The sequence below is a fragment of the Alternaria alternata genome (genome assembly GCF_001642055.1).
Source record: "Alternaria alternata strain SRC1lrK2f unplaced genomic scaffold CC77scaffold_7, whole genome shotgun sequence".
In the NCBI taxonomy this organism is placed as follows: Eukaryota; Fungi; Ascomycota; class Dothideomycetes; order Pleosporales; family Pleosporaceae; genus Alternaria; species Alternaria alternata.
The window spans coordinates 753,254-769,298 of NW_017306196.1; the positions used below are offsets into that span (position 1 = coordinate 753,254).

At 51.2% G+C, this 16,045-nt stretch overlaps 10 protein-coding genes across 10 annotated transcripts; 5 read left to right on the top strand and 5 right to left on the bottom strand.

The window, feature by feature from the left end:
* Positions 1-297: 297 nt before the first annotated feature.
* CC77DRAFT_1030101 (cyclophilin-like protein) lies at positions 298-844 on the top strand (the record flags this gene model as incomplete). The annotated part of the gene is made up of 2 exons (XM_018526561.1): positions 298-309; positions 359-844. The coding sequence occupies 2 exons, from the start codon at positions 298-300 to the stop codon at positions 842-844; spliced, it is 498 nt and encodes a 165-aa protein (XP_018387564.1).
* A 163-nt stretch (positions 845-1,007) lies between these two features.
* CC77DRAFT_786921 (zf-ZPR1-domain-containing protein) lies at positions 1,008-2,822 on the bottom strand. Its single transcript, XM_018533177.1, has 3 exons — positions 2,592-2,822; positions 1,761-2,544; positions 1,008-1,710 (listed from the first exon to the last, which is right to left on the bottom strand). The coding sequence occupies exons 1-3, from the start codon at positions 2,730-2,732 to the stop codon at positions 1,172-1,174; spliced, it is 1,464 nt and encodes a 487-aa protein (XP_018387565.1). The 5' UTR covers positions 2,733-2,822; the 3' UTR covers positions 1,008-1,171.
* A 90-nt stretch (positions 2,823-2,912) lies between these two features.
* On the bottom strand, positions 2,913-3,482 carry CC77DRAFT_1060046 (hypothetical protein; the record flags this gene model as incomplete). The annotated part of the gene is made up of 1 exon (XM_018528301.1): positions 2,913-3,482. The coding sequence occupies one exon, from the start codon at positions 3,480-3,482 to the stop codon at positions 2,913-2,915; it is 570 nt and encodes a 189-aa protein (XP_018387566.1).
* Positions 3,483-3,772: 290 nt separating this feature from the next.
* CC77DRAFT_1060047 (lariat debranching enzyme) lies at positions 3,773-5,482 on the top strand (the record flags this gene model as incomplete). The annotated part of the gene is made up of 2 exons (XM_018528302.1): positions 3,773-3,931; positions 3,977-5,482. 2 exons carry the CDS (start codon positions 3,773-3,775, stop codon positions 5,480-5,482), a joined length of 1,665 nt encoding a protein of 554 aa, XP_018387567.1.
* A 35-nt stretch (positions 5,483-5,517) lies between these two features.
* On the bottom strand, positions 5,518-6,137 carry CC77DRAFT_786918 (hypothetical protein). Its single transcript, XM_018533176.1, has one exon. It carries the CDS (start codon positions 5,923-5,925, stop codon positions 5,554-5,556), a length of 372 nt encoding a protein of 123 aa, XP_018387568.1. The 5' UTR covers positions 5,926-6,137; the 3' UTR covers positions 5,518-5,553.
* A 632-nt stretch (positions 6,138-6,769) lies between these two features.
* Positions 6,770-7,629, top strand: CC77DRAFT_1019152 (hypothetical protein). The gene has a single exon (XM_018524768.1). The coding sequence runs from the start codon at positions 7,099-7,101 to the stop codon at positions 7,342-7,344; it is 246 nt and encodes an 81-aa protein (XP_018387569.1). The 5' UTR covers positions 6,770-7,098; the 3' UTR covers positions 7,345-7,629.
* A 517-nt stretch (positions 7,630-8,146) lies between these two features.
* Positions 8,147-9,219, top strand: CC77DRAFT_1060048 (hypothetical protein; the record flags this gene model as incomplete). The annotated part of the gene is made up of 2 exons (XM_018528303.1): positions 8,147-8,644; positions 8,716-9,219. The coding sequence occupies 2 exons, from the start codon at positions 8,147-8,149 to the stop codon at positions 9,217-9,219; spliced, it is 1,002 nt and encodes a 333-aa protein (XP_018387570.1).
* A 245-nt stretch (positions 9,220-9,464) lies between these two features.
* Positions 9,465-9,837, bottom strand: CC77DRAFT_1060049 (hypothetical protein; the record flags this gene model as incomplete). The annotated part of the gene is made up of 3 exons (XM_018528304.1): positions 9,465-9,562; positions 9,666-9,758; positions 9,819-9,837. 3 exons carry the CDS (start codon positions 9,835-9,837, stop codon positions 9,465-9,467), a joined length of 210 nt encoding a protein of 69 aa, XP_018387571.1.
* A 1,210-nt stretch (positions 9,838-11,047) lies between these two features.
* Positions 11,048-12,839, top strand: CC77DRAFT_786880 (sugar transporter). Its single transcript, XM_018533175.1, has 3 exons — positions 11,048-11,394; positions 11,458-12,382; positions 12,443-12,839. Exons 1-3 carry the CDS (start codon positions 11,188-11,190, stop codon positions 12,826-12,828), a joined length of 1,518 nt encoding a protein of 505 aa, XP_018387572.1. The 5' UTR covers positions 11,048-11,187; the 3' UTR covers positions 12,829-12,839.
* A 1,318-nt stretch (positions 12,840-14,157) lies between these two features.
* CC77DRAFT_1060051 (hypothetical protein) lies at positions 14,158-15,975 on the bottom strand (the record flags this gene model as incomplete). The annotated part of the gene is made up of 5 exons (XM_018528305.1): positions 14,158-14,220; positions 14,273-15,221; positions 15,384-15,541; positions 15,718-15,915; positions 15,967-15,975. The coding sequence occupies 5 exons, from the start codon at positions 15,973-15,975 to the stop codon at positions 14,158-14,160; spliced, it is 1,377 nt and encodes a 458-aa protein (XP_018387573.1).
* Positions 15,976-16,045: the final 70 nt, after the last annotated feature.

Genomic DNA, 16,045 nt, shown 5'->3' on the forward strand with positions numbered 1-16,045 from the left:
GGATTACGTCCCGAGAGTCGTAGGGCTGCCCGAGTGGAGCTTATGCGGCTGGCGCTTATGATGTCCAACGTCTACCAGCGTGGAGAGCCCAGGGGGCGGAGCGCGATGCTGGCTATAGCAATGATGATGACAGCGAATGCAGGGTGATTGCATGCAGTAAACGCAGTCGGATAGCCGCGCGATGTTCTAGGCGCGGCGAGGGTGGAGGTAGAGGAGCTTCTCGACTTCGAGGGTCCGATTCGTGCGCCATCATTGCTCCTCCCAAACCACAAACACGACCGATCGGCACCCGCGACCATGTCCGTCACGGTGCGTCCCAACTCTGTGCCATCTCGGACGCGCTGCTAATTGCACACAGCTACATACCACCAAGGGCGACATCAAACTCGAAGTCTTCTGCGAAGCCGTCCCCAAGACGGCTGAGAACTTCCTCGCCCTCTGCGCATCCGCCTTCTACAACTCCTCGCCTTTCCACCGCCTGATCCCGTCCTTCATGGTTCAGACCGGTGCCCCCGCCTCCGACCCAAAGTCCAAGACCTCCACCTCCATCTATGATACGCCAAACCAGCTGTTCGAGGACGAGATTCGGCCTGCGCTGAGACACAATGCGAGGGGAATCGTGAGCATGGCGAACAAGGGCGCAAATTCAAACGGCTCACAGTTCTTCATCACCTTCGCGCCAGCACCGCATTTAGACGGGAAGAACACCGTCTTTGGAAAAGTGCTAGAAGGGTGGGAGGTGCTGGATGACATGGAGAGCGTTCAGGTAGACAAGAAGTCAAGACCGCTCGAGAAGATGGAGATCAAGAGCGTCACAATCCATGCAAACCCGCTTGCAGGATGAACAAGGTGTGATTAGGCAGACAGTGGCTGCAACGCGACATCATCTAAGCTGAGAGCGTAACGTGTGATTGGAGCCTGAAGGATGTCGCGGCATTTTAAGAAAAAGAAACCGCAAATCAATGTCTGAGCAACGGGTACCATCACAGTGCCAATGTCGGACCAACAGATATCAGGTCGCTGTAGCCATCACAAAGCATCGGTAGAAGGAAAGAGTGGGCTGTGAGATCATATCATACTGATCATGGCTGGCGAGGCCGTGGTATCTACGAAGCGCCGACCTAATGCAAGAGGAGTCAAGAAAATCTAAGAGAGGTCCAAGTTGTCCACCCTACGCGCCGTTGGTCGTTGTTCCGTTCGACAAACTCGCCGCATGCTCCTCCTCGTAACCCTCCGTCTTCATATCCAGCAATCCTAATTCCTCCTCCTCAGCCTCTGTCCGCTTGTAGTCCTCAACCTTGATCTTAGGATCGGGCTCCGGCGCAGTAAAGCTCTGGACATAGCTGCTGGCAAGAGGGTCTTCAAGAACAAGAGTGAACTTGTCTTCGCCGTTGATGGCGGCAGAGAGGTTGTGGAAGAAGGTGTTCCACTTCTGCTTGGATTCTGAGTCCATCGAGTCTCCTCCATCGCCAGCGTCGAAGATTGAGGATCTCAAGTCATCACGTACTTGGGTCAGGAGACCTTCGATCGTGGTGAACCTACCACCAAGAGTACCGGGTTCGACACTGAGGTTGAGCTCGAGGCACGACATAGCGCACGACTCGGCTTTGAGAATGTCTCGCGACAGATCCTCCTTGCTGTCTACAGTGACTGTGATCCGGCGGCCCAGTTCGGGAACTTCGCCTCCGGTCTTGACTTCGTTGCTTCGGTCTGCATTACGTTAGCTGATGAACCCTAATTGTTTGATCAGTTCAACTTACATCCGCAGTGGTCGCACACTGTGCTCATCAGGACTACCTGCTTGAAATGGGGAATGTTGACCATCTTCATATTCGTAGTACACGACTTGGTGCATCCCGGGCAGCTGGCAGGGAACGAATAGACCTGGTTCTCCACGATATCGTCCTCATCTACATTGTTCACCATGGGAGCATGGGCGGAAGGCATCTCCGGGTACATCTGTGAAGCCTTGTACTCTTCTCGAATCTCCGTGGCAGGGGCCTCGCCGCTGGTATCGCCGAGACCGAGCGCTTCGTTCTGTGCAGCAGTTCGTGGGTATTCGTTGCGAGAGTATTTACCTGCACCAAGTACGCTTGGAGGCTCGATCGAGGAGTTGCCGGCGGGGTCGTCGATGGTGACCTTGAATGGTAGTTTCTCTCCGCTTGCCATCTGCTTGATTGTGTTGATGACTCCCTGCAACTGCTCATAGACCTCTGGTACCACCTGCTTCCTCTCTTCCTGCTTCTGCTCCAGATCTTGCGCTACCATCGCGAGAATGCCTTCTACATTCGTCAGTTGTCCTCGGCCAGGTGGTATCTCTAGGTCGATGTCTTCAACGCGGAATATCGCCGTGTCGCTCTTGATGATCTGACGGCTCAGATCGTCGGCTGATTCGACTTTGAGGGTGAACTTGATGCCCCGTTGCTGGATCTCGCCAGCAGGCTGAACCTCGGAGTTCTTGAAGTGGCAATGCGGGCATGAGAAAGACATGAGAACGATCTCGCGGAAAAATGGAATTCTAGTGAGGAGAAGGCGCGTAGTACCCTTGAGAGTGTCAGCCGAGTCGACCATTGTCTTGCAAACGCGCCTACATCTTCATGACAGTTCATACACATGCTCTCAATCTCATCGACGACCTTTGTGTCGTCGTCTCCTTGTTGGGCGCTCGCCTCTGCGACCTTGCGGCCCATATCCTCGAAGAGGTCCTTCGCGAGACTCTGTTGCTGTGCCATATTTGCAATCGATTATTGACGTTGTAGGTGGTGTTGAATAGAGGAATCGTGCGTGTAACTGGATTAACTTTCGCAAGTTGTGATGACATAACGTCTGGAAATTTTTGAGCCCCGCGCTTGCATAGCGGGGTGTCGCTAGACCCTTCCATGCAGGTGCGCTTTCAGTCAGCCCTACGGAGCTTATAGCGCAAAGTCCATGAAATCGAGCCCGCCCGCGCCCGAGTCCTGCGTCTTCTTCTTGTCAAGCATAGCTTGCAAGCCGCCCCTTCGTGCCTTTTGTCTTTGCTTGCTGCTCGCGTTTATAGTCTTTGCAGCGACATTTTCCTCTTTGTTGGTAGTAGTCGTTGCCTCCGAGATTGGATCCGTGTCCACTGGCGGCTGTAATCTCTCGGTCAATTTGCGACGTCTTCGCTCTCGTGGAAGCGATTGATGTGTCTCTCGCTGACACCGCAAGCAGGTATAGCAGATACTCTTTTCAAGCTCCGATGACTTGTTGCCAATACTTCTCTGGTTTCCTTTGTTCGAGACCTTGCATGACCATCCTGGAATCATTACATTCCCACATGCGCCGCAAACACTTCGACGAAAAGCATCCGATTCTTTGCTCGATATGTCGACTTCAGCATCTTCAATCAGCTTGTTGCGTGCATTGCCCAGAAACGCTGCCGTCGTTGGCGATGGAACTGCGAGGATATAAGCAGCTTCTTGGAGGAACTTCGCCCTCAGTTGAGTTTGGTCTGCTGAAGCCATGTGTTGAGAGGACCTAAATGATCTCTGTGCAGGTCTTGGAAAGCTTCCTGCAGGTCCAGTATCTCCACGTGCTCGCTAGTTTATCGCAACTCCGACCTCCGACGCTAGTGCTGCAGGTCCCTCGATCGTACTTTCTTCGACAACAGCCTCCACTGCAGCAAATACTCTGCGAGTATATTGTGACTTCTGCGCCTATGCACTGCGCAACAAAGATTTCACCAGCATCTCTGTAGTCGCGTTGCTGATAACGCTCGTTCTTACTAACTACCAGGTTACGAACTTCATTGAGTATGGCCGCCCCAGAGTTAATAGAACAGCAGAACCTGCGTATAGCAGTAGAAGGTTGCGGTCACGGAGTGCTACACGAAATCTATGCATCTGTGGCAAAAGCGTGTGAATTGAAAGGTTGGCCAGATGTTGATCTCTTGATCATCGGCGGCGACTTTCAGGTATGCAAACCGATTACAATGTCCACCCAGCGACTGACTTCGTAGGCTGTTCGAAATGCGTCCGATCTCAAGGCAGTATCGATGCCTTCCAAGTACTATGCGATGCACGACTTTCACGAATACTATTCAGGCTTGCGCACAGCCCCGTACCTCACTATATTTATTGGAGGTAACCACGAAGCGAGCAACTACATGTGGGAGCTATACTACGGCGGCTGGGCCGCCCCGAAGATATATTACATGGGTGCCGCCAACGTAATACGGCTAGGGCCATTGCGCATTGCTGGGTTGTCTGGTATTTGGAAAGGCTACAACTACAAGAAGCCGCACTACGAGCGCTTGCCCTACAATAGTGATGACGTTAGGAGCATTTACCACGTTCGGGAAATTGACGTGCGGAAACTGCTTCAGATACGCACACAGGTGGATATCGGTCTAAGCCATGACTGGCCGCGTGGTATGGAGTGGAAAGGCAATTACCGACAACTCTTTAGCTGGAAGCCAGACTTTGAACAAGAAGCCAAGGACGGCACTCTCGGTAGCGTTGCCGCGAAGGACGTCCTCGAGCACTTGCGACCACCCCACTGGTTCAGCGCCCATATGCATGCTAAGTTTCCAGCTGTATGGAACCACGCAGAAGCTCCGAATATGGCGCCCGATACCGACAACCCTGTTCCGACGGTCGTGAATGACGGCGAGATCGATCTGGAGGACGTAGACGAGGAGCCCATCCCAGCGCCCAAGAATGATGCGGAGATTGATCTCGATATGGATTTGGGTGACGATGAGGCGCCGCCTGTACCAGTCGCAGAGCCAAAGGAGCTCCCCAAATCTAACATGACGGAGAGCGAATCCCAAATCCCTGATGATATTCGGAGTCTTCTACCAGAATCTTTCTCACGCTCAACCTTTGAGCCAAAACAGACTTTGCCCTTCCCTGAAGACATTACGAATAAGACAACCAACTTTCTCGCACTTGACAAGTGCTTGCCCAAGCGAAGCTTTCTCCAGTTGTTGGAAATAGAGCCACATTCACCTGCTGAATTGCAAAGACCTTTGCAGCTACAGTACGACAAAGAATGGCTTGCCATTACTCGCGTCTTTGCCGATCACCTCCAGGTGGGGGATCCACACGCGCAAGTCCCTGCAGACAAAGGTGATGCTTTTTACCGACCTCTTGTGGAGAAGGAGATGAGTTGGGTTGAGGAGAATATCATTGCTACCAACAAGATGACCATCCCAGAGGATTTCACACGGACTGCGCCGGTATACGAGCCTGCTTTAGGCATTCATGTCCAAGAGTCCCCGCAAGAGTACAGTAATCCGCACACACAGTCATTCTGCAATTTACTGCAGATCCCGAATATATTTCATGCGTCAGATGAAGAGCGGGCACAACTAGCGCAAAATGGTCCGAGGCCGGAACAACAGCGGTCCAATCGAGGTGGGGGGAGAGGCGGAGGTGGACACAGAGGGGGTGGGCGTGGCCAAGGGCACAGAGGTCGTGGGAGGGGCGGAAGGGGTGGACGTGGCCGCGGTGGACGCTGGTAAAAACTTACCATCCGCGTGGGCCGATACACACTTAAGATGATGCAGAGAAAGTCGTCATTAGGCCAGCTCATTTAGAGCCTCACTACTCTATCCCAAACTCCAAGCTGTCCGGTAGCATACGCAATTTTCATGGGCTTGCGATATGTTCCACCACGCCAGTGTAGTCGTATGCTGGCCACGACGTTGTATACATGATGAGAACTATTGGTGCCCAAGACTAGCAGATTGCACACGCGGCTAGCGTTGTGTATCCGCTTATATCTGCAACTTGAGATCGAAAGTCGGCTCCGTGCACCATTTGACATGACGGATGGTGCAGAAGTTTGGGGTCTACCGTTGTCAAAGACCCACAAGGGTTCGGGCGCCGGACGTTTTGAACGAGGACCCTGCACGATGATGTCGAGACTAGTTGCCGAGTATGGCACTTCGCGTACACCGCACATCTAGCTCAGGCATTTTCGTTGGAGCTTGTACAGCTGTCGCAATCGTTCGCTGGCAAGCGCAGCCGGCAGCCGCACACACAAGGCCGTGTTTTGGAAACTATAGCCAAAGCGGTGGCTGTGGTATTGAATTGCTCTCGTCCTACGTCAGAGGCCGGCCATACACGCGATGGGCGCAGCGGACCCGACGAGAACACTGCAGGCGGGATCCCGTCGTGCGGACACGTTTTCAATATAGGTGATATGGATAAAGTGCGAGGATTCGGTCTTGTCTCGCGACTGCCTGGTGATCGTGCTGATCCTAGACGTACTAGTCGAGAGTTTATTTGACCCCGAAAGCCAATGTTCGCAAGCTGTGGCGAAAGGGTTGCGCGTGCTGCTCAAGAATAACCCCAAGGCTTCCAAGGTCGCCGCTGTTTGGTTCCGCATGACTGGGCAGAGGCGGCGGGTCGGATGCGCAATCCTTCCAGCACTCGTGCGAAGACGTCCGAAGTCTGGTTTGACACTTCCAAGCGGCTTGGACGACCCTTACAGCTGTGACAGTCCTGCGAGCGTACCTATTTTCGGGGACTCGCAACCATGGAACTGTGCAAGAAACACTTGTCGCACGCGGTTACGCGCCCGTTATGGCCACACCAAAACCGAGTGGCTGCCAGCGGAACGCTGTCCAGAACGCGTCGGTACGTCATATCCTGGCCTTAGCGCCGCCGTTATTATGCATCGAGGCCTCGCGATCGACGGGACAGACCCTGAATCGTTGGTCCCTGGCCTCTTTCTGCCGTGGACACACGGACCTGTCCACATGCTCATCCACACACGCCCTGGATGAGTTTAAAAACCTTTCGCCGCCCTTGCTTACCCAGTCTTTGTTCTATATTTCGGCATATATCGTCTACTATCGCTTCTAGCATTCACATTTCCGCCCTCGTTACTACCTATTTCCGGTCTTCGCTATAGCTTACCACCTTGGTATACTATATCCGGACATTGCCACACAGGTCTGGACCATTTATCACAAGCCGCCTCCCGCGACACATCACCTGTAGATCATAGTAGCCATCCACGTCTATACAAGTTTGCCGGTGCTATAAACATCTACATCCTCCTCATATCCATCCATCTACACACCGACCACATATATACACACTAAGATACTTCAATACCACTCTTAATACGATGGCATCACGCTTTGTCGAAAACCTCGAAGAGGTCCCAATTAGTCATCCCCATCTCAACGTCTCACTGGATGACATCCTCGCAGAAGAGAGCCGCAAGAGGTCCTCTTCCCAATCATCCGGCAGCTCGGAGACCCGTCGGTCAGGAAGCAGCTCGACACCAAGTCCAACATCACCCATCAACACCGAAAGCAAGCTCAAACGGGCTTTTACTATTGGCAGCAAGAAGGGTCGCCGAACTTCATGAATGAAAGCCGACACGTCCATCGCTTGGACCAATTCTACACATCTATTACGAATTCACGAACCACGGTTATCAGACCATAACGACATCACCAAGACTTTCTCGACCAAGCGTTGGAAGAGACTAGTCTGTCGCCTGACAAGCGCCGAACCGTCAGTTGTCGTCGCTTAGGTGACGACCGGACGATTATTCGGACGTCACTATCACGACATTCCATAGCATGGTCACTAGCGCCACGCACCACCTGCGCCCCATCACTATCATCATCATCATTACACAGCCACGATGAGTGTTTCCTACGAGGGAATGTCGCGACGGAAATTATTGGTTGGAACATTGGGCAATCAAGCACCAAAGTGTCCAAGGTCATCTTTCTCGGAAGACATTTGTTGATCTCAACGACAACATAGTTTAGTACACAACTATCTATTAATCATACACTTTATCCTTACCAATGTGTTCCTACTGCAACGATTTGGTACCTTGGAGATTCTGTCAGAGCATGTTCAGAAAGAGTGACGTAGCAATGTACCATGCAGCAGCGAAATCGCGTCTGCCAACAGTTGGCAGCAACGAGGCTAGTCACTGACTTTACGCTCACAGGCAGGTGGTAGTCTTACCCCGCCGATATGGTTCGCAACTATCTAGTTTGAGCTGCGTGCCTCCCTTGCTCACAAGCTTAGAATGACCGCCTGATTGATAGTTCTTTGATCCTTGTCCCAGTCCTTACAACATCTCTACAACCTATCATTTTGCACACCTCATTCATCACCTACCATCGATCGCCAAGAGGAAGGAGAACACAATGGCTGCAACAACACCAGTAACCCTGATCGCAACCCTAGAATCCCACCTCACACCGACCCTGGCCTTTACATCCCCACCAACATCCCCCTCCCAACCTTCCCTTCATCTGATACCCCCACCAACTCTCACCAAACTGCGCAACATAGGCCCCGGCCGGGTAAAAGACATGCGTTTCCTTGGCCAGTCGAAACAAATCATCAGTCATGTTCCCCTTGTCGCTGCGCCGCAGACATGCAGCAGGATCAACGACGCGATGCATGCAGCGGTTATCATGAACTCGGAAAAGTTCTCTGTATTGAGCATGTTGCCTTTAGAAGGCAAAGAAGCAGCAAGAGAGTTGGCGAGGTGTGTGGGAAAGATGAAGTTTGTTGGGGGTTGTATTGGGATTAGTAGGAAGACTGAACTGGAGGGTGTGGAATGGGAGGAGCTCTGGGATGCTGCAGAAAGGTATCGAGTGCCGATTTTATTAAGGGAGACGTGGCCGGTAGGATCTGAGGTATGTTGCAGCTTATATCTCGGAAACCAGACAAGAGAGAAAGGGAACAAGATGTAGACTGACATGTACAGATGACGGACTACCAACACACTTTTCCTTCTACCGTATACGCGCCCCTCTTAACACACGTTCATACGTCGCATGCTACTTCTCCTCTCCCATTGCTACACCTTTACCTCAGCTCCGTCTTCGACCGACACCCTGGTCTACGTCTCATACTTGCACATCCCGGCGTTCTTCCCTCTCTCATTCCACGCATCGAAATGCTCCTCACCACTATTCCTGCTGCGGATAAACCTAAGCGAAGTTTTCTGGATGTCTGGCAGCACAACATCTACCTGACGACGGCAGATGCGCAAGACATGTCAAGTCTAAGGGCGCTGCTAGAACAGATACCAGTAGATAGAGTGCTGTATGTGAGTAATTACCCGTTTGAAGAGAGGGGAAAGGAGTTGATGGATGAACTCAGAGATAGTGGGTTTTTGACGCAGGTGGAGTGGGAAAGAGTTGCCTGGGGAAATGCAGAAATTGTGTTTGACTTGAAAGGAGCGAACACGAAGGGAGGAAGGAGATAGAACACATCCGAAGGGTAAGTTTAGTTGAGAAGCAAGTTTGTAGCTTGGGAGATAGTGGGAACACCTAGCAGGGTCACCAAGAACGTAAAAAGTATTGATAGTTTATTCCCATGCATCAATGTGATGTGTATGTGAGCGCCCTGCCAAGTCATGACTCCTGGCTTGTGGTATCTTTCATGTCAAATCGTCGTCGTATCGCATCGCCTTTCTCTCGTCGCCCGGTCGGCCGTTGGTATGACCAGCGCTTATTTCTTGCCCGACTTCTTGATTCCCTGGGAACCGGTGTTGAGGGGTCCCTTGCCCTTGCCAACGGTCTTGGCTAGATCCTCACGCTGTTTCTTCTCTGTACGTCGTTAGCACGTCTGTCGTAGTCCTTGTTCTTGTAGTGGCGCTTCGCAGCCCGTGGCGCTCTAGGCTCCTGGTAGCAGAACATGGGCGGTACGCACCAGCAGCGAGCTTCGCCTTGTATGCGATGTCATCTTCGTCGAGCTCGACGGCCTTCTTCTTCTTTTGTTTGTTGTGGATGGGGTTGGTACCCGCTGTGGTATTTTGTCAGCCTTTGACCCCGCATCAGTTTGCGCAGAAGTTATGGCGCTCACCTCCTTGTCCTGAAGGCATCTTGTAGAAGTCGGTTGTCTTGTTGGTCCGGTCTTCGGTGTGTAGGTGAAGGTTGAGAAATTTACTCGCAGTCGTCGAAAACGTTAGGCGGTAGCAGGCGGTGGGAAAGGGTCTCGACGCCTAAGAAAAGTGGGATGTGCATAGCCACAGGTATCGCCCCATGTGGCGCATGGGCACGTGATCATATCATATGTCGTTACGCGCTAGGTGTCACGGCTGGAGCTCATCTCAGCGCTGATGAGATTCATCTATGACCGGGGATACCGCGGCATATCATATGCATCTGCAACAGTTCATCACCGAGAGATACAAGCGCGTCGCGTGCTGTTCTCCGTGGACTTCATGTAGAAGAATTATTGGCTTAAGCTCGTTCCAGCGCTGGCTCCCCGCGTGGTCTCCAAAGGATGCGATATGGTCACCGCCCACACGCAACCAGTGTGCCGACCCACCCGAACTCCACAGCTGGCTATCAAGCGATGCTCTCTAGCACGAATCATGCGATCTCTGTACTTCACCGTCACCATGAGGCTGGCCAGAATGGCCAGATGCTTTGCAACGCTGAAACTGTGGCAGCGACACCGCACTTGTGGTTCTGATGAACTACTTCGGTGGTTTTAAGCATCAAAAACACAGAAATAAGAGAACCCAGACGGCAGCCAAAAGCTTTGTTTCGCCGCGTCTTCCTTGTGTCGAGACTTGGCATGCTTGCGACCACGAGCAAATCTACCCGATGTTGACATTATCGCCGGCAAACCTAGCTGCTCACGGGCTAGATGGTGCACTAAACACCATCTCGGCATCAATCCGGCTCGCTTCTCCTCAAAACAACGGCGCCTCAACACTTAGCTCGATCTCGCCCATTCGTGGAAAAACTACAGGACGCCTCCCCGTCCATCAGATGAGCAGAATCCCTCCGTCGACGCTGAAGTCCCAAGCCCCAGATTCCCCAGATTTAGGGACTACGGAGACTGGAAGGCTGGGCGTGGATACATTTGGCACTAGAGCAAGCTTTCAGGGCGCGCTGGGCGTCTTGATTCGTGGTGATATTCTGGATGGAGGCGTTTCGTAGCGGCGTTGGCTTCGGATCCCAGATGCTGGAACTGGCGTCTCCGAGCCCATGGGGTTGATGGGACCTGACATGGGGCAAGATAGCCCTCCCCGGGGTGGCATCCCATGTAGTATGTATATATGCTCATCGCAGTCTCCGTTGTTTGCTCTCCACTCCAGAGCTCTACGAATCTCTCGCTGTATCGTTGCGAAGATCGAGCCGGAAGCCTTCGTCAATCACTACGAAGTCGATCACTATCGTTACTTTCGCTTCAGGAGAATCCCTAAGAGACTACCGTCAAGATGGTCGACAAGACTAGAGTGTACAACTGGTACATCTCGCTCGTTGCAGCATCATGCATGGTGCTCTACGGTTACGATGCGTCCGTCTTCAACGCGTTGCAAAACTCGAAGCACTGGATCGCCTACTACGACAACCCCGGACCCAACATCATCGGCGCCATCAACACATCATATACTGTTGGTGCTGTTGTAGCTGGTTTCTTCATGGTATGTCTCATCTTCGATGCTACCAATAAACCCACACCTCTTTGCTAACTTCGCTTTGTATAGGCTGGTCCTCTTGCTGATTTCGCTGGACGACGAGTCGGTATGGCTGCTGGTTCCATCTGTGTCATCATCGCTACCATTATGCAAACATTCGCTCCTCGTGGACAAATCGGTGTCTTCATCGCTGGTCGTGTCCTCATCGGTATAGGACAAGGTCTCGCTCTTACTGCTGGTTCTATTTATATCGGAGAGCTTGCTCCTTCTGAGATCCGTGGAAAGATCATGTCCTTCTGGCAGATGTTCTATTCCGTTGGCTCTTTTATTGCATACTGGATCTCCTTCGGTACCTCCAAGAACCCTAAGAAACTCGGCGAGTGGGACTGGAAGATGGTGGTCATTTTCCAGATGATGGTACCCATCATCATCCTCTCCCAGGTTTTCTTCATCCCAGAGTCTCCCCGTTGGTACGTTCAGAAGAACCGCAACTACGAAAAGGCCCGCCGCTCCCTCCGTCGCGTCCGTGCCACCGAGCAAGATGTCGAAGATGAGATTACTACCATCCGAGAGGCTATTGAATTCGAAGCCGAGGCTATCTCATCCGGCTTCTCTGCTCTGTGGAAGGACAAGTCTGTCAGAAAGCGCATGTACATTGCAATGATTGTAAACGGTGGTCAGCAGATTACTGGACAGGGCACACTCAACTCCTACAGCTCCATCATCTACAAGAAGGTCTTCACGAGCGCCGACACTATCTCCCTGATCAACGCTCTGAATGCCACTTTCAGTATTCTCTTCACACTCAATGCTACTTGGACTGTCGACCGCTTTGGACGCAAGTTCTTGTTCATCGTTGGTGGTATCGGCATGGGCGTTTGTATGCTTATCGCCGCTACTGTGGAGACTCAGACACCTACGCTTCCCAGCGGCGCAAAGACTGAGCCCGTTGGTATCGCGATTGTATTCCTCATGTTCCTGTTCGCTCTATTCTGTATGTCACCCTCTCTCCCACTACCATCTTAACAAGAACATCTACTAACATCCATTTCAGACAAGCCTTCTTGGGGCGCAACGGTATGGATCTTCACCGCGGAGATCTTCTCCATGAACATCCGTGCCCAAGCTGTTGGCATGTGCTCGCAAACCCAAAACGTTGTCAACTCCATCGTCCAGCAGTTCTTCCCCGTCTTCCTCAAGAACGAGGGCTTCTATGCTTTCTACATGTTTGCTGCTATCAACATTCTGCTTGCAGCTTTTGTCTGGTTCTTCGTTCCCGAGACTAAGAAGGTTAGTCTCGAGGAGATGGACGCCATCTTTGGTGGCCAGAACCACGTTGTTGAGGGCGCTGCCATTGAGGAGAAAGACCCGGCAAGGCACCACAGCGTTGTCGTTGACAACGACGCTAAGGGTGCTTCGGAGAGAGTCGAGAGGGTCTAATCGGCCTTTAGTGACGGGTTCTTATCGTATAGTTCGATCTGCTGCTTGTGTATTCATATAGCACATGGTACTGAGATAGCGTACCGGGGTTGAATACCAATCTTTCAAACCAACACTACAGCGTTCATCCATCGTGCATTTCGTGACAGACTTGTCTCATTCCTTCTAGCACAGCCATGGCTCAGCATAGCATATGTTCTCGCGTCATACTCGCTATGCCGTCTCGCATCGAGTCTCTTCTCTTCTTCCCTACATGAAAATATCAATTCTATGACTCTCCACATATCTCAAGATATCAAACACGACTCAATCCGCAATTGAGATTGATTCTTCGCCTCCAAGAATGGCCCCGTATCTTCTCTTCCAAAGTTTCGCACCGATACCATGCTCACGAACCCCTCTCATCGCACCCACAAACGCTCCTACAAACAAACTATCGCCACTTTCAACACTCGCATAACTACCTAACCTTGGTAAATTTATCGAAAAGCCTCAAGTTCTGTCTTCTCTTCCTCTTCCGGTCACCAGAGTGAGCCCCTGATCCATCCATCAATATTGGTACGCCCACTCATGGCGATTTGTCGTTCAAAATCCGCGTACAATTAACCTGGCGAGCTTTCTCTGAAGGAATACACCACCGCGCCGATGAAAGTCGTAATTACTCTGCGGTGAAAAGCTATGGGCGAAGGGCGTGGCAGGAGCGACGTGTAGTAAATAGTCAGGCGAAGATGGGTAAGACAGATTACGTTTGGGCTGGAGGTAGGGTCATGGGTTTCGAGGAGCAGATAAGCGGAGAAGAGTAAATGTAAGGCAGAAGATGGTTGGGTGCATTGACGGTGTTGACGAAGAGGGATGGACGAAAGAGATAGTGTTACTTACTGTGAGGAGAAGCCAACGTTTGCTCCCTAGTACCAAGGCAATTAGATGCAACTCCATAATCCTATTTGTTCCTAAACTTATCGAGTTGGTTTAATCCTTGGTTATGCTGGTTTTCTCAGACGCGACGAGCGGCTGAGAGGATGATGGTTACAAACGGCGACAGTCTGATTTCAACGTCTTCGCTTGTGTGGATGCCTGTGAGTATCTAGCGTCTGTGACTTCAACTCGCGTTATATGCTAAGCTCTTGTATATCTCTTCGGTACTACAAAGGCCACACAAAAGAAAGGATACTTATTACTAGATAATTTTTGGCTACATGTGTTCATCAATCAACTTTATCGTAAACAGCCTGTGGCACCTCAACCACTCCCTGTGGGTATCACTGCAACGCCCTTGTCGCTCATTGAATCATCCCACTAACCTGAGGCAATCTTCATTACAGCAGTATCTCACTCCCACCGCACTAAATGCCGGTCATTCTTTACTGAGAGCTTGTCTGGGTTGGTATCGACCTGTGAAGCGTCAGTAAATATGAATGAAACAAAGAGCTGATCTTTCCTGTACAAATTCACGATCTCCATCTTTCTCCACAACAAGGTGGCCTTCATAGCCTAACATACGCTTTGTTCTAGCATCCGCTTGTGCAGACCACGCGCCAGCATCCTCGTTGACGTTGTCTAACACAAACGTAGTAATCATAGATGCGTTGAAAACGACCTCATTCACCACTTCAATCCACAAACCCGTACAAAGAGTGGACTTGGCAAAGATGACAGATCTCAAGGTCTCCTTGTGTCGGGTGATCACTTGACACAAGTCTTGTTCCCTGGCGTAAATTCCTTCAAGCCTCAACGAGCGTAGCTTTGGCCATGTCGCTCCAAGACCAATAAAGTCAACGATGGAGCGTTCTTCTGGAATCGATCCGCCGTCCCACATGGGCTCATGAAGATGTTTCCAGTCCAAGATTCCGAAGGAAAGATGTCGCAGATCCTGAGCGGCTCCAAGAACTTTGGCCAGATTTTCGAGCTGCCGGGTGGGTGGATCGATGTTGGTGGGTGGGTGTAAATCCCTAGTTTGGGTGTTAAGGATAGACAAATTGAAGTTCAGTCTGACTAAACGTCGAAAGAGGTGTTTCACAGCGAGCAGATCGTTTGATTCTGGAAACCTGAACATTTCTAAGGAGAGCTCTGTGCATGAATGTCCTTCGCGAGGTGCTTCTATCGTGAGCTGTCGAATTCCAGCATACTCTGACATGAAGACAGCGCCGATGAGTTGGCGGAAAGGATGATCCCAACTAGTAGTGCGGTTCTTGCCGAGTCTGCCAGGAAGAGCTCCTCTTGTGAGCAAGTCACGCAGTGTCTTGCGTTCCACGGGTATAGCGTGTTGGTGCGGCGAGTACACGATCGATGAGATGTTCTGCATGTTTCCAAGGCCGCGTGCAATTGATTGCAGAAGAACGCCATCGACATTCATAGTTTCTTGCTCCTCGTATAAATCATGGTATCGTTTCCATCTGGCGATCTGTTAGTGCTGCTTGCTAGAACGGGGAGCCCGACCCTAAAGGTATTCGTAGATATATCTATTGTAGTTTTGATAGAGAAAGGCTTGAGCTTAGGGAGTAGAACTTAGTGAGAAAAGAAAAATGAGCTCCTTCGTATATCATCGCGTTACATACCTGGTTCGCATTGCGTAGAAGGATGACGAGTTGAACTCGTCTGTCTTCTGCTCGGATCGTTGGTAACAGCGATGATCTTTCGCGAGCACCTCATCGTAGAGTGTTCCATCGAAGATGACCTCTCTAACATAGCCTGAGTACACCGAATGTAATGAGACCTGCATTAGGATTACGAGTTTAGCTTATATTCGCAAGTTCCATGTGCCTGATACCGAAAGGTCCCCTGAAGATCTCTACTGTGCGTTGCGCTGACTTGGCAGCGACATGACAGTCTACAGACACCTTCAGGATATGAATCGTGTTACATGGATTCTCGTATACGAAGATCACTTACATTCTGAAAGGCGCCCAACGCTTGGTATCTTGCACAAGCAACAATGCTGCGAAACAGCGCAGGCGTGGCGTTGTCCCGAAAGGTTCTGCTGACAGCTCTCGCGGCCTTGACGTCAGTAGCTGGGAGATAGTCAAAGATTTCGATTTGCAGTTCGGCGGGTAGTCTATTAAAGAGACCCATCTTATGGGTAGTTGGATTCTGTACTGTTTAGCGGCTGCTAGGCCTCTGATATAATTTCACAGCGCTAACCTTTGACATGTTTGCAATGACAGAGACAAGGTGTATCGATGTGCCTATATTGAAGTATTGGTGGCGGAGTTGGAAGAGC

What these genes read in the sequence shown, in the direction of transcription:
- CC77DRAFT_1019152 (XM_018524768.1), top strand. Translation starts at nt 7,099, where the DNA reads ATGGCATCACGCTTTGTCGAAAACCTCGAAGAGGTCCCAATTAGTCAT.
- CC77DRAFT_786921 (XM_018533177.1), bottom strand. Translation starts at nt 2,732, where the DNA reads ATGGCACAGCAACAGAGTCTCGCGAAGGACCTCTTCGAGGATATGGGC. An exon ending in GTATGAACTGTCATGAAGAT is followed by an intron (nt 2,545 to 2,591) that starts GTAGGCGCGTTT and finishes GACACTCTCAAG; the next exon opens with GGTACTACGCGCCTTCTCCT. An exon ending in AGTGTGCGACCACTGCGGAT is followed by an intron (nt 1,711 to 1,760) that starts GTAAGTTGAACT and finishes AACGTAATGCAG; the next exon opens with ACCGAAGCAACGAAGTCAAG.
- CC77DRAFT_786880 (XM_018533175.1), top strand. Translation starts at nt 11,188, where the DNA reads ATGGTCGACAAGACTAGAGTGTACAACTGGTACATCTCGCTCGTTGCA. An exon ending in TTGTAGCTGGTTTCTTCATG is followed by an intron (nt 11,395 to 11,457) that starts GTATGTCTCATC and finishes CGCTTTGTATAG; the next exon opens with GCTGGTCCTCTTGCTGATTT. An exon ending in GTTCCTGTTCGCTCTATTCT is followed by an intron (nt 12,383 to 12,442) that starts GTATGTCACCCT and finishes CATCCATTTCAG; the next exon opens with ACAAGCCTTCTTGGGGCGCA.
- CC77DRAFT_786918 (XM_018533176.1), bottom strand. Translation starts at nt 5,925, where the DNA reads ATGTGCGGTGTACGCGAAGTGCCATACTCGGCAACTAGTCTCGACATC.